This window comes from Perca flavescens, chromosome 23, assembly GCF_004354835.1.
Source record: "Perca flavescens isolate YP-PL-M2 chromosome 23, PFLA_1.0, whole genome shotgun sequence".
Lineage (NCBI taxonomy): Eukaryota > Metazoa > Chordata > Actinopteri > Perciformes > Percidae > Perca > Perca flavescens.
The window spans coordinates 1,493,201-1,510,127 of NC_041353.1; the positions used below are offsets into that span (position 1 = coordinate 1,493,201).

Sequence of the window (16,927 nt, forward strand, 5' to 3'; positions counted from 1 at the left end):
AAAACCACAGGGCGGAGTAGATTATCAAAACGCCAGGTGGCGCCAAGAACTGTGAGAATTGTGACGTACCATACAAATTTACGCTTACTAAAGGCGTCTGAACTAAGTCCATCATGAGTGTGACTTTTCCCCTAACTTTATTGATCTCTAGAGTACAGTACATATATTCTCATTGTTTAGATTCACATTTTGTTAGTATTCTTTTGCTTACTTTCTGGCACTTATGTGTTACTAATTAATGTGTGGCTAATAATATATGTGATGGAAGTTTTCCTATGAAGCAGCAGCGTTTAGAAATATCAATGATCAAATGAAAACGAATAACGACTGTTAGAGAATTAAACCTAAGTTTGGTCTTTGAGTATTTATTTACATTTGCAAATGGAGAAAACACAGTTTCAAAGGTACACGCAGCACAACTGAAAATGTCTTTCTAACCTAAAATCTAAACAGCCAAACATCATATAGTCAAAACCTCTCTTTAGCCACCCCTCTCACTTTATCTTTTAGCATGGCCATAGTTCAAAAGAGGACATAATTAAAAGTCAAACTATCCTCACCTTCCCCTCTGCTCCTATTCTTTTCATTAGCCTAAACAATAGTTAATCTCAGGAGGTAGAAGCCTACGTAGTTCTCACTGTTGTAAACAGTCATCGGCCTTCTCCACTTCTATCTAAGCAAAACTTAAACAAATGAGAAGGTTCAGGCTAGTAGAACTAAATAACTCTACTGGGCTATAGTTCACGGTTGCAGCTGTCCCTCTCTAGTCTTTAAGAGTCTAAGAGAAATGAACAGCTTTCTATGGAGGTTTTAAACAATCTTTAAGCAAATGGTTAAAATCATTAATCAATAATGGTTAAAACAAAATTTGCCACCACATATATCGTGCTCCAAAAAGTATTAAAATGATGAATGAACACGTCATGTCTCCATAGCAGCAAGAGACAGCATTAGCTACCTTAGCTCAACCATCCAAACAACAATCATAAATAAAAATAAAATAGAAATTTGGCATATTTAAACAAAATCAACAACAATCATCAACTGTCTTATGACTTAGGACCTTAACAAAGGTGTAGTCACAAGATATATGATCAAATTCATAAAAATAACAGCTTATACATGGGAGCTAGCTAGCCTTTGTGGCAGTTGGATTAAAACAAATATGAAGGTATTTGAGTGACATTTACCCATTACAGAATAAATAAGTCAGTGATTTGGTCTTCATAACTTAGCTAGGGTTATTGCCAACTAGCTAAATAACAGAGCGCCAGCCCACACAATGAGATCATGGTGCCTTTGACTCATATCAGATTTTTTTTTTTTTTACTTGGGGGCATTTGCAAAGATACTTAATAAATAAAGAACTTCTATTTTAGATTTTTATTAGAAACTGCTTTATTGGCCAATTAAAAGTAAATACAAGGGAATTTGAGTCTGGCTAGGTGTTGCTTTCAACACAGAAACAGACATAACGTTACGGCTAATAACAAAAATGAACAAGGTAACGTTAAACATGAACATTTGACTATATGTACAGATATAAGTTGTATATAAATTAAGGTGTATACATATATATGCATACACATACATACATCAAGTTACATGTAAATAGATCTATGAAGCCTTTAAACATTAAGACAATTAGTGTAAATGATCCAGTAGATGGCACCAATGTTCAATCAATGTTCAAACAATACATTCTTCCAACAGTGCAGGTCACATAAACTTGATGATGTACTACAATTTAATTTATCGTATTATTTTTATATTGTCAGTACTTTTAGAGCAACTTTTATAATGGATGAAGGGCCTGGAACTTGTATATGTTGAATGAATAGAAAGACACGGATGTCAAACTCGTTTTCCCAGAGGGCCACACTAGAAATAGAGAATCACACCGAGGGCCAGACATGTAGAGTTTATTGACGTGCTTTTGTTACTGCATGTCACTTTTTTTTTAAGCATTTTTGTAGCTTTTCTCCTCATTTTTGTTGTTTTTGTTCCATCGTTTTTGTGGCTTTCTCAGACATTTGTCCCCTTTTTGTAAATGTGTTGCTTTTTGTCGCATTTTTTTGGACATGAAGCCCTACAAAAGTCATCAAAAGAGTTCCTTAGCCATCATAGAATTTAGCAAATCAAGAAACACAATGGTATTTTTTTTAAGAACAACCTGTTTCACAGCCTGAATATGAAAACTGTCTCTCTGCCTCTGGGGGAATTTCTGAGTCTCAGAGTCGGCAAATTTGCCAAATTCTGCTTTGAATGCCTAGATGTTTCAACATCGCCTACTTATCAACTACGATGTACACTGGCGACGGTGTAGTCCATCCACATGTTAGAGTCACATGACTACTTCGATAGGTATCTGTGGCACAATCAAAGATCAAAGGTCAAATATTAAAAAAAGTTAAATTCGCTGTATTATGAGAAAATAGTTGGAATATTCACACAGTAAATATATACACAGTTCATGTGAACCGGTTTATAGCTTTTTATAAATTATTTTTTATTTATATGTACTTTTGAACCAGTATCCTTTGTTTACAGCATTACGTCAATAAAATAAATTTACTTTATATATGTAGTATATAAATAACAAAACTACACCAATACATTTATAACCGAAGAAATAAAATATGTAAACAACAAAAAATTAACACTTTTTTTTAGTAATCCAACTTCTCTGAAATGAAAAAAAAATTTAATTGAATTCTTTTTATATTCCTCATTTGACATATTTAAGAAGTTGTAGATTTGTTTTTAATTAATCCAGATATTCAAGTTTGCCAAACTTCATTTCCCATAATGCAACTACACCCTCCCTGTAGTTGTGCTGATCAACCTTTAAACATCCGCAGCATCTCATTAAGAAAGTGTTTGGATCATAGACTGTAAATATTACTATTATATTCATATACAGTCAATGGTTTGGATGTTATTAAACGTAACACTAAAATCATTAGAAAAATATCCTGAACAGCAAACAAGTAGAGAGTATTCAATGGATTCCCCTCCCCCATCGTGGAGTACACTGACGTTAAAAGTAAAGACCACAAACCGATCACAGTAACTTTATGCTTTTATTGTGAAAAGAGACAATATGCTTTTATTGTGAAAAGAGACTAAACAAAACATGACACAAGTCAATGGCATCTATCAATTGGTAGATGGCGCAATACAAGTATTTACAGTATACAATACAGATACATAAAGTCATAAAAATCTACAGACATTATGGTCCCTCTATCCCACCCCAAAAACACACAGAATGTAGCAATTCAGACAAGATCAGACAGCCTGACAGACTGAAAAACACACAGAACAACACACAGGAACCCTCTGTGAACACATGGAGCCATGTGTTTGTTTTATGTTTGATTGTTGTCCAGGTACATTTTGCTCCAGATTTAGAATACAACTTTAAAATCATCTGTGGTATTTAATTATTTAACAACAAAAGTAAACAATGAAAAATCCTCATGGAAAGTAACTCTGAGTCTAGAAATTAATAATTAATAAGTAATGCCTACTAAGTTACTACTAAGTTTATCGTATCAAGAGACATAAAGCTATACATTAGCTGTTTTATCAACTAAAGCTAATCAGAGTTTAAATGGTCATCAGTTGAATGGGTTAATGAATCCTGACCTGAGAGTCTCTAGTGAGCAATGCGGACTCTTCAGTCCGACAGAAATCATCTTCCCTCCTGAATCCTGCAGGTTGTTGTTACTCAGGTCCAGCTCTCTCAGACTAGAGGACTGGGAGCTGAGAACGGAGGACAGAGCTTTACAGCTTCTCTCTGACAGATTACATCCACTCAGTCTGGAGAGACAACAGGATGGAAACAAGTTATAGTTATATAAGTTAAGTTATATGTAACTCCTGTTGAAAGAGTATTTATTGATGAATAAATCACACTTACAGAGCTTTGTCTGAGGGGCAGTAATGAAGAAGACATAACATTTGTGTTTAAATGTTAAGTCTGGACTTTTGGTGATAGGAGAATATCAAATCCCTTGTTAACATTCTTGCTATGTTATTCTAAACAAGTTGGAAACATAACTAATTGTGACTGAATTAAGAGTTAAAAGACATCAAGTATTCAAATTCACATAAGATTTAAAAAAAATTAGGTTCTCAATCTCAGCCATGGTTCTTACTTCGTGCTTTACGACATATACATAAGAACAAAATGCTTTGGAAACATTCAAACATTTACGAATTGTTACATTTTAAATCCTGACGTGAGAAGGGGGGTTTAAATTTAATAAAGCTTAAAGTTTAGAGAAATATCACATAAGAAGACAAATAACGATTGTGTTTATATGTTGAGTCTGGACTTTTAGTGATACAGTATATGAAATCCCTTTTTAGCATGTTTAAAAATCTGCTGCTCTACACAAGATGCAATATTACACGAGAGGGTTTGATTTAACATCATTATTGTGACAGTGATGTGACTGAGACGCTGCCGCCGAGGTTCGTAAGCACAACTGAAGTGATAATATGAAGCGTAACTCTCGCCAAAATGCAACCTAGGGTGTTTTTGTGAATGTACCCAAGTCAAACTTTCATTTAAAGCATAATTAGGACGGAAGCGCCACTTTTCAGATTTACCATATTCTCGTTTTTCGGTCAAATGGCCTTTTGAATGGGAGAGCTAGGGGTACTACTATGATCGCATCAAAATCACTATTTTTAAAACACTAAGAAGGCTCAACACAACATGAACTTTGCTCCAAGTGCCACCAGGGGCTCTACACATGAACTCAGCATTGACAACATTATTTGTGTGCACAGAGTTTACTAAAAAGAAAGGTTTTGAACAACTCACTTTAGCAGTTGGTTTTTCCAGTCGCTGCCATCTCGCCAGTCAAAAAGAGTTTGTGAACACAAACAAACAATGTTCTCTATGCTGGAATTCATGTGTAGAGCCCCTGGTGATTCTTGGAGCTTGACACAACAATCATGCTGTGTCGAGCTTTGTCCAAAACGTAATAACTACCGCACATATAAACACAAAACTGCTTGGCTAGGGCTGGGCGATATGGCTGAAAACTGTATCACGATATAAGTGTTTCATATCGATAATTGATATTTTTTATGATGCATTTAAAATAAGGACCAGGAGAAAACCTAAAGTAACCTGGCTTCTCGACAGTGCTCAGCATGTCTTTGGCTATATGATATGCCACTGCCTCCGTTATTTCTTTGTACTGTTTAGTAAGGCACTGATGCAGAGTACCTCTCCGTGATGGTCTGCTGCTTGTGCGGTGTTTCAGCTCCAAAGGCTGAGCACGGCTTAGGTGGTAAAACAAGTTGGCGGTGGGGACGACGGTCTGGCATAACTTGCAGACGACATTGGTCTGACTACAGTCAGACTTATATAATCCAATAAACAACAACAATTTCCTCGCTCGCTGCGGCACTCATTTTCCACTTATCACTCCACGCCGGTTCTGTTATTGAAGAATCCAACACGAGACAACGATATGGCACAACCAAACGTGATACTGTTACATGATTGGGTGTTAGAGTGTCACTCCCTACGTTGCTAGGTTACCAGAGAGTGAGAGTCTTTGTTCATGCACCCAAACTTGATTCGCAACCTCTTAATACATCCATGGTTTCCTCCGACGAAAAAAAAGAAATTATCGAACACATTTTTTATTGATATTGAATATGTGTCTATCGCGAGACATATCGTTATTGTTTTATCGCCCAGCCCTATGCTTGGCTAACGTAATCTGGTTATAACCAAAATATCTACTGAAAAAAATATATTTTCATGTATAGCTACTATATGTCCACATACTTCATAACTGACATGTCAGTTGTTGTTGTGATCCAACAGCTGATGTGAGCCAAATAGCTGATGTGATCGATGTGATCCAAACAGCAGATGTGATCCAAACTATTCCAGTAACCGTTAACTCCAGAGTGTAAAAATGTTGTTTCATCAAATGATTCACTCCTCATCCTCTTCCAACCATTCATCAAAACTAAGTCCTCCATATAAATCCAAATTAAAGGTGCAATATGTAATACTGACAGCTAGTGTTTAAAATAGTTACTGCAGTACAAATTTAAAATACTGGAGATAGTCGTCTCCCCCACCCCCTCCTCCCCAGACTCGAAGTTCACGGAGGTTGCCAGGCTGAGACCAGAGCATCCACAACAAATTTGCTAGATGCTTGTCTCACATAGCCAGACATTACTCCACAGCTCAGCGTCTTAGAATTACGGCAACAATCGCTAAACACTGCAAACTCACGGTGCTCTCTTCTCGATTTACAGGCCCCCTCTCTCTGCTTAAAATAACTTACCGTTGTCGGCTACGGCCGCTGAACAGGCTACATGTTGTAAACAGCCTTGGCCCGCTTGCCTGGTCCACCGGTAACGTTAGCAGTTAGCTGGGTTAGCAGGGTTAGCACGGCGGTTTTAGCAAGGACCAGTCGGGATCACTTTACTGGCTGTGTCTCAATTGTTTTTGCGAGTAACCAACTTGGGTACTAGCTATATAATTCAATCTGATTAGCTACACCAATGTTGAAATGACATAAAATGCCCGTCCCTAGTAGCCATGATAAATTAGCCTGACGCTAATGCTTACCTGTTTAGGAGGAAATTAGCCAACTCAGCATCCTTTTGGGCTCTAAGCTGTCTCCATCTTTCAAATACATCTCCATTTTTTACCCAGGGTTTGTTACGTCTCTGGTCACGCAACTGTTAAAAACATGCTTTTTTTATGTCTGGTAGAATCTATCTCCGTTGATCCTGTACGTTTGTTTGCTGCTTTCATGGCTGTACTAACGTTACAGCTGTAGCACACTGGGTTTACGTTTTTACAGGTATATCTGGCAACCGGGCCTGGCTGTCAAACTGGGCCGTTGATAACAACACACAGGCCAAAACACAAACAGAAATTACGTCACGGAATGGAATTTTCAAAAGGAGAAAATACTGGCATTAGCATTGTGTCAGTAAAGATAGTATTTCAACTTAGCATGTTTCCTTAATATCTGATGATGCATTGGGGTCATTTTTATTTTATTTATTACAGTAAATATATTACATATTGGACCTTTATTAACAAAACAATCCATTGTATCAATGTTGTTGGCTAACGTCACTGTATTTTTTATTCAGCCCTGGAAGTTACAATGTTGCCATGGAATTACATTTTATGTGATGCACCATGTGTGCTCAAATGGCTCTGGGTGTGCTGTCATGCTGATTTGAGTACGTTCTAAATGTCTAATTGACCAATCAGATTGTCTGGTTGGATCTACTTGTTGTATAATCAGGAATAAACAAACATCCATTAATCAAAGTATCAGCCACAGTTCATATTTAATTATTTATGAAGTGATTCTAAATCAGAATAAAATACTTTGGAAACATTCACTTTCTTGAATGTTTCCAAAGTATTTTTCAATACTGTGTTTTCAAAGTGTATTGTTCTTGATCTGACCTGAGAGTCTCCAGCGTGCAGTGTGGACTCTTCAGTCCAACAGAAATCAGCTTCCCTCCTGAATCCTGCAGGTTGTTGTTACTCAGGTCCAGATCTCTCAGACTAGAGGACTGGGAGCTGAGAACTGAGGACAGAGCTTTACAGCTTCTCTCTGACAGGTTACAGCCACTCAGTCTGGAGAGACAATAGGAAACAAACAATATTATTATTTATAATCAACTCCTGTTGAAAGATATCAGAGTATTTAATGATGAATACATCCCACTTACAGAGCTTTGTTCGAGGCTTTAACCACTGGCAGCAGCCTCAGAAGAGCATCTTCTGAAGCAGAGTATTTCTTCAGGTCAAACACGTCCAGATCTTCTTTTGATGACAGTAAGATGAAGACCAGAGCTGACCACTGAGCAGGAGACAGTTTATCTGTGGAGAGACTTCCTGATCTCAAGCACTGTTGGATCTGCTCCACTAGAGAACGATCATTCAGTTCATTCAGACAGTGGAACAGATTGATGCTTTTCTCTGTAGACAGATTCTTATTGATCTTCTTCTTGATGTACTCCACTATTTCCTGATTGGTCTCTGAGCTACTTCCTGTCTGTGTCAGCAGACCTCGCAGGAGAATCTGATTGGTCTGCAGTGAAAGACCAAGGACGAAGCGGAGGAACAAGTCCAGGTGTCCATTTAAAGTCTGTAAGGCCTCGTCCACAGCACTCTGGTAGAACTGTGTTGATTTGTTTTTCAACAAATCAGACCACAGGTTGGTTGTTTGTTTTCCTGACAGCAGGTTGACTCCAGAGTTGGTGAAGGTCAGATGGACATGAAGAGCAGCCAGAAACTCCTGAACACTCAGATGGACGAAGCAGAACACCTTGTCCTGGTATAGTCCTCTCTCCTCTTTAAATATCTGTGTGAACACTCCTGAGCACACTGAGGCTGCGGTGATATTGATGCCACACTCTGTCAGGTCTGATTCATAGAAGATCAGGTTGCCTTTCTGCAGCTGCTCAAAAGCCAGTTTTCCCAGAGACTCGATCATCTTCCTGCTCTCTGGACTCCAGTGTGGATCTGTCTCAGCTCCTCCATCATATTTGATGTTCTTCACTTTGGACTGAATCACCAGGAAGTGGATGTACATCTCAGTCAGGGTCTTGGGCAGCTCTGCTACCTCTCTGGTCTTCAACACATCCTCCAGAACTGTAGCAGTGATCCAGCAGAAGACTGGGATGTGACACATGATGTGGAGGCTTTGTGATGTCTTGATATGGGAGATGATTCTGTTGGCCTGCTCCTCATGTCTGAATCTCTTACTGAAGTACTCCTCTTTCTGTGAGTCAGTGAACCCTCTGACCTCTGTTACCATGTCAACACAACCAGGAGGGATCTGATTGGCTGCTGCAGGTCGTGTGGTTATCCAGAGGCGAGCAGAGGGAAGCAGATTCCCCCTGATGAGGTTTGTCAGCAGTACACCCACTGAGGTGGACTTTGTAACATCAGTCAGGATTTTAGTGTTGAGGAAGTCCAGAGGAAGTCGACACTCATCCAGACCGTCAAAGATGAACACAACCGGGAACTCTTCAAACCTGCTGATTCCTGCTTCTTTGGTTTCACTAAAGAAGTAATCAACTAGTTCTACTAAGCTGAACTTCCTCTCTTTCAGCACATTCAGCTCTCTGAAGGTGAATGGAAATGTGAACTGGATGTCCTGGTTGGCTTTGCCTTCAGCCCAGTCCAGAGTGAACTTCTGTGTTAAGACTGTTTTTCCGATGCCAGCCATTCCCGTTGTCATCACTGTTCTGATTGGTTCATCTCTTCCAGGTGGGGCTTTAAATAGGTCTTCTCGTCTGATTGTTGTTTCTGGTCTGTCTGGTTTCCTGGATGCTGTTTCAATCTGTCTGACCTCATGTTCAGCATTGACCTCTGCAGTCCCTCCCTTTGTGATGTGGATCTCTGAACATCTGAGTCAGAAGGGTTGGGTTTCCTGCTTTAGGAATCCCCTCAAACACACACTGGAACTTCTTTTGCTGGTTAGATTTGAGTTTACAAACTCCAGCAGAACTTCCTGAATGAATACAGAACAAAGAAGATCAGTAAGTGATTTATAAAGAAACATTAACATATTTTGGTCCATCTCTGGAGACATTAATAAACATCCCATTAGTCCAGCAAGTTAAATCTTTAGAGAAATTCTCTTACTGCTCTGCAAACGGTCAGCCAGCTCATCCTGCTTCATTCTCCTCAGGAAGTGCAGTGTGATCTTCAGAAATGCCTCTGTGCTCCTCATCTGCTCTTCATCCTCATCCTTCCTCTGACTCTCTGAGTATTCTGGGTAATCTGGACTCAGAACCTTCTGGATCTTCTTCAGCTCGTTCTTCACAAAAGTGACGATGTTCTCCTCCAGCAGCTGGAACAGAAGATTTTATGACAAATCAAACGAAAATCATGGAAGCAAACAACAGATCCATGTTGGACAGACTGACAATCCTCTGGTCTGAAAAGTGCAGCATGGAGATGATTGTGAACAGAATAGACGTAAATGTAGTTGTACATGTACAGACCATAAATATGGAGTCCAGGTGTGTTTGATGCTGCTGGGCAGACTGACCACTGGGAACATCTGAGCTCTCCTGGTCCACTCTGTGGAGGAATCAGGAAGAATTAGATCACAATATGTCTGTCCACACAGAGACAAACACAAAGTAAAGGTCCTGTGGCTTAAGGCGAGACACGGCAGGCGAAAACATAGTTTTTTTTTTCCACTGGTCAATTTTGAGATTTTGGGCTATTTGTCTTGAATAACATGTATTCTTTCAGACTTGTGGTGAAAAAAGGTCAAAAATACACATTTAGGTCTTTATTTTACTACACTTTGTCTGTTGGCGTGTGTAGATTTCGCCTAAATTCAACAAAAGTTGGCGTTCTAAATCAACCCGTTGCTCCGCGATCGCTGTCTGCACCCTGTCATCACATATACTGTTGGAAAGCTCTCTCTCTCCTCTACAATGCTGTATGATCCAAAATGGTCATTTCCTTTTCATCAGCAACCAATCCTGAAAGTAAATGGGGGATTTAACTCTAAATGCGCAATCTCATTGGCTGATGCCAATTTCTGACGTAATTCCTTCAGAATGGTCACGTGACGTGCTCCGACATTTCCGCGGTAGTTCAGAATGTCGAAAGAAGTGCGTTGAAAACGGTCCAAAATCATTTCAGAGAAGACAAAAACAGTTGTTATTAGCAAGAAGACACAGGGGATTACACACTAAGACAGCAGATGATGAAATGCCTTCACATGTGTAATGTGTATATGGGTTTTTGAAGTTGAATGAATTTTTAACTTTTATGTGAATATAGTTGGCCTCAAAATGATTTTGGCAAACCATCAGCCCACTAAGGTGGGGGAAGCAGAGCTTAGATGGCCTGTTTGTAGTCGGGGAGAACTGCTGACCTGGACTGAGGATACTATTGGATGGTTGTTCCCCTTTCTTGCTTCCCCTCATTAACTTCTGATCTGATATCCGACTGGCAAACCCACATCCAACATTTGGGAAGAATTTTGCGGGGTCAGGATACTTGGGGGGGAAAAAAATCTGGTCATGAATCCACTCAGTGAAACTTGGCTTTAAGTGTCCAAACTCAGATGGCATAAGTCTTCTCATGATAAATAGTGTCCTGACCCAGGTGACACAAACAATTACCAAGGGTCGCTGGTTCTCCAGGGGGGGGGATGTGCAGATGAAGTTACCCTGGAAGGGGCACTCTGAGGTGCATACATCCCAACCACCCCCTGGTATTCCCAGTTGGAGAAGAACATTTGGGAAGAATTTTGCCATTCATGATTTTTAACCTACACTATGGCTATGGGAGATTTAAAATGCTTTTTAATGGGGCTAAAACACCAGATAATATTGGACCGAACCAGGTCCAATATTAAATTTAGATCAACAGTTGAAGACTGGACAGCTTTCAGATGTGAGAATATAAATATATGTGAAGAAGAAAGATGCTGAAAATAAAGTCCCAAAACTTCTCTGGATACATAAAAGATGAAACATGAATCAGTAATGTTATAATATTAAGAGTTTACCTCTTTTCAGCAGAGGGTTTCTCTCCTTTAAAATCAAGGATGCCTTGTTTTGACTGGTTACTCTTAAAGGACACACAGCTGGGTTCAGGTTCAGCAGAGTCTGGTCTTCTGGGAAAATAGGAAAAAGATTTTGTCTTAAATCAGGAAAAGAACGCCTACTTCAAATACATGGTGGGGACGTTTCATTGATGTTTGTTTATTTTGGTCGGGGTCAGAGGTAGAGTTGAAAAAGTTCCATGCTTTTTTTGTGATCAATTATTTATTTATTTTCTTACAAGCATTCATACACTGGAGAGGAAACATCTTCACAGAAAAAAAACAAGAAACCTTAAACTGATTACATCATCATTGAAAATACAACAAAAGCACAATAAAGTGTTGCTTAATTCTGATGCTTGTTTTTCCTCTCCACTTATGCCCCTCCAAACCCCACCCCAAACAAGATTCGCTCAAGGTATTGAGCAGTTAAAAAAAGAAAAAAAAAGAAAACCACACACACTCACACTCACACACACACACACACTTTTCCCATTGCCACCCGTCCATCCTTCCTCCATCATAGAACCCAAAGCAGGACAGTGAGCATTGTATATATTGGATAAAGATCTCATACTTGAGAATATCAAACACATCCTGATTTCCTCCTTCATATTATAAAATCCACAGAGGTCCATACAACATTCTAGATAATAAAAAAACTGAGTGAGGTATATGCACAACAATTAAACATTATACATTATACACATTAGATGCACATTTTCAAAAAAATAAAAAATAAAATATAAATAATGCAAATATATGAAGCAAATCAGAATGTAAACAGTAGAAAGAGTCTGACCTTATCTACATTATTTCATTTATTTTCTCCAATAGCTCTGACCAGCAATCAATATTCGAGGTTTTGGCATAATGTAAACATGTTGTAGAGAGCTCTAGCTGAGCAATATCCCGGTAAGAAGAGAGCCATTTCTTTACTAACAATGTATGTGGTGGTTTCCAGCGACAAGCTATCATTCTTTTGGCGGCTGTCAAACCAGCCAAAAGAAGACGCCTATTGTTAATAGTTAGCTTTAGAGACTATGTGTCATTGAGCAGAAGCAAATATGGTAAGAAAGGGATGGGTCGTTTAATGATACTAGACATGATGGTTGAAACACTATGCCAAAATCGATTGACCTCTGGACACTGCCACACCATATGGTAAAAAGTAGCAATGGTATTGTCAGAGCAGATATCACAGTATGGATTGTCTCTGAGTTTCATTTGCTGTAATCTTCACGGTAAATCTGATAAATAAATCTGTAGTGTATCATTTGATGATCAGGATTTCTAGATGATAGATATATTTGACCAAACCACCCACCAGTCTGGTTCCTGAGCGATGTTAATATCAGTCTACCAGATTCTGATAAATGATAAGGGCTTATGTAAAACTATTAACAACTGGAATACTGAAAAGTGGTATCTGGTCATCCGGTACCCCCGACAAGAGAGAGAGAGGTTGCCATAAAAATCTTTAAAGGCTGTTTTCGCAAAATTATTTTTTTCTCACACTCCGCGTGACGATTTTCCACTTCTGTAGCACCTATATACACCAAACTTTACAGTTGTATGCCTAACTATATTGTGAAGGTTCGTCCAGAGGGATTTGTTGATATGTCATTCTTGGCCTGATTTATGTGACATTTTATGCCTAAAAATAGGGCAGAAATCAATTTTTTAAGGCTATTGGCAGTATTTTCTTATTTACTGAGATATTTATTTAGGAGATATTCATAATCCACTCTGGTAATGTCTTTTCACTGAATATATCAACAAAATGCAAAAATAATTTTGAACCTTGTTTTTTTTCAGTGGTCAAATTAGCACATATTTAATTAGATATAGCCTGATTAGCATATTTAAACATAAAATTACAGAAAACTTGCAATACATATTTTTCTCCTATTCATGTGAGTAATCAACTGGTAAAGTTCCATGGTGATATCTGTAAGTTAAAATATTTACCCTATTCACCTGTAATGTCTCGCCTTAAACTCTCTTTGGAATATAGTAAAGATTGTATTAATTTTGGCTATATTGTACATAACCTTTGTGTGTAGTCATGACAATTCTGGTCTCTTAAGTGCAAAGGAGGACATCCAGTGGTCTTTGTATAATACTACAACCCTGAACCTCCCTTCTGCCAAATGGAGGCCTCTGATTGGTGGTTTGAAAGCTTATAAGAAAGTCTTTTCCTGTTTGAAAATTATTGACTCCCTGACGAAGGCTTGTATGACGAAACGCATCGGAGTGTTTTAAAGGTTGAGTCAGCTGACTCAGGACGCGGTCCCAATACAATAATCTTGATCAAGGGGTAGGGCTAAGGGGAAGGGCTATATACCCCTTAGAGCCAAGTAAGGACGCAAGCTTACTTGGCCAGCAAGTGGTATCCAGATACATTGCTTAACAAGGAACATGGCTGCCAGGTCGACCAGAGAGACCCATAAATGTAAGTATTTTTGGCTTATAGAATTGATTTAAAAATTACAAAAGTCTTAATTTGTGCTCTACACAGTCCTCTACATATTTATGTGCAACCATGTTATTAATTGAAAAGTTTTTAAAAATCGCTAGCTTGCTATGCTAACGGTAACATTAACATTAGCTACATTACTTATTTGCAAAACAGTCCTGCATTTCTCTGCCTCGAATGGACTCCATGCATGTCTACAGTGTTAACTAAACTCCATTAGCAGCGAATTTCGTTTGCTATCAGTGCATAACACTACTTGCTTTGGAGACATCAATACATGCTTTACATCTACCGTCCTGTATCACACAGGGACGCTGGAGGAAACCCAGCAGCTGATCCTCTTTCGGGTTGAAAATGAGCAGTAATCATTTGTAATTCATTCTTGTTCATGTACGTGTACATTGTTGTTGGTTATGATACAGGACACTAATGAAAGCAATGGGGTTGGAGGGAAAGGTTACTGGCCAACAGGCACCAGACTGGGGTCTGGAATTTCAGAATAGCTGTAGTTTTTTGTTTGTGGTCTTGTGTGTCTTTTTTTAGTTTTATACATTTGAGTGCCTTTTTTATATGTGTGTGACATGTAAGTTATGGTTCTAATAGATAATGGTTCTGTAATATAATATATTTTTATGTTTTTGCCGGTTATGTTTACTTTTTTGTTAACAAAAAGTGTTTCTGAACATCAATGACATTTAAAACTGTGATAACTGAAACAGATATACAACACGCCATGCAGTGTGTATAGAAATATTTATTGCAAACAGACCTAAGTACGTATGATGATGTAACCAAGTGGCGTCTCATTTCATATGGCTATGTTTTCACCCCTACCCCTTACCCCTTGTTTCGAGGAACAAGGGCTAGGAGTAAGACAAAGGGGTAGGGGTTAAGATGAGAAATGAGCTTCAGCCTTTGCCTACCCTATGGGAGATTTAAAATGTTTTTTAATGGGGCTAAAACACCAGATAATATTGGTCCAAGCTAGGCCCAATATTAAATTGAGATCTACAGTTGAAGACTGGTCTTACTTGACAGCTTTCAGATGTGACAAAATAAATATACAGTATGTGAAGTGAACTGAAAATAAATTTCAAACCTTCTCTGGATACATACAAATTGAAAAATGAATCAGTAATATTATATTATCAACAGCTTACCTATTTTCATCAGAGGGTTGTTGACCTTTAAAATCTTGTTTTGAACAGTCGCTGTTGAAGGACACACAGCTGGGTTCAGGTTCAGCAGAGTCGGTTCTTTTATGGATCCTGTTACACAGAGAGTAAGACCAACAAGGAATGGAAATTCATTTTTTAATATTCAGACACAAAAACTGCTGGAGATACAAGCAGCAACTAAAACGAGGTTCACACAAAGAAGTTCAATAATCTATACAAAAAACTGGGTTAAAAAGCTAAAACACCAGAGAATATATTGGACCAATATTTCCCTAAAGTCAAGAGTTGAAGACTGGTTTAACTGGACAACTTTCAGATGTGAGAATATAAATGGATGTGAAGCTTCCCTTGATACATAAAAGTTAAAACATGAATCAGTAATACTATAATATTAACAGTTTACCTCTTTTCAGCAGAGGGCTGGTCTCCTTTAAAGTCAAGGATGCCTTGTTTTGACTTGTCACTCTTAAAGGACACACAGCTGGGTTCAGGATCAGGTTCAGGTTTAGGAGACTCTGGTCTCTGCTGGGTCCTGATAGAAAAACACATTTATTGAGGGTCATATGTTCAGTCTCCCAGCATATAATATAATATGAATATGTCTGTAGGCCTAATTATTAACAATTAAATGCCAATAATGCTTTACATTCTGTCCAAAACTCAATAAAAATATATTTTGAAATCAGAATAAAAAAAAATTAAAAACTATTATTTCAATATTTCAAAATGTTGTCTAAACAGAAAGAAAAAAATATTCAAATTTCAGTCAACAACTACAATAATTCCTTTCCACAAAAAACACTTTATTTGAAGGAGTGTGCATGAGACTGACATGACCCAAAACAACCCAGACGGGATGTAGTTCCATCCAATGAGACTCGTTCCAGTTTGCTGGATGTTCACAACTCACCTCAATCTTCTTAACATTTCAATTTCCCTTTCTATTTGCTCCTTCTGCCTTTCAAGGCTCTCCATCACTCCTTTCTCCTCCATTTCAAGTAGCCTCTCCTCCATTTCTATTTGATTACAGGTTGGCTTGTTTTTCAAAGTAGTGGTGTCTCCATGGACCGGTGACTCTTCATGGACACACAGCTGGGTTCAGGTTCAGGTTCAGCAGGGTCTGGTCTCTGATGGGTCCTGTTAGAAAGAGAGGAAGACCACTTTTTATCTCCAGAAACAGAAGCTGCTGGAGAAACTAGAAGCTATCAAGCAGAAAATAAAGTCTGAAGCTCTTCACTGAAAGATTTCTGCTCTCTGCTCATCCTGCTTCTCTTTCTGGGAGAACAGGAACATTGTAAAGACTCCAGGACTAATATCATCTTTCTCTCCTCTAATGGAGACAAGACTCCATTATGACAATCAATCTCACCTTGCTGTCCTGTGTATCCTCGTCCACACATCACTACAACAGTATCAGAAGCATTTAGGTCACTACATTTCATTCTGAAAGGTTCCAGAGGAAACCGTAAAGTCCTGTTGTGTCTGACTTTACGCTGGTGGAGACTACTGTTTTCTGATAGCAGGAGAAAGGCTCAGACCCCCCCCCATCTTCAAACTCAGCCTTCATTTAGATTGCAAATAAACGGAACTTCTGGCAGTTAACATGTAATAACACATGCAATAGAGTTGTTTTTAAATCTAAAATATGTTTATATGACAACAGAGGATGGCGT

At 38.5% G+C, this 16,927-nt stretch overlaps 1 protein-coding gene across 1 annotated transcript in view; it reads right to left on the reverse strand.

The window, feature by feature from the left end:
• The window catches only part of LOC114550445 (NLR family CARD domain-containing protein 3-like), a 689,968-nt gene extending 673,663 nt beyond the window's left edge, over positions 1-16,305 (reverse strand). Inside the window, 5 exon segments of the mRNA XM_028571229.1 lie at positions 10,033-10,111; positions 11,562-11,669; positions 15,237-15,344; positions 15,658-15,786; positions 16,165-16,305. Coding sequence (XP_028427030.1) covers positions 10,033-10,111; positions 11,562-11,669; positions 15,237-15,344; positions 15,658-15,786; positions 16,165-16,268 — 528 coding nt within the window. The 5' untranslated portion in view covers positions 16,269-16,305.
• Between the last annotated feature and the right edge of the window lie 622 nt (positions 16,306-16,927).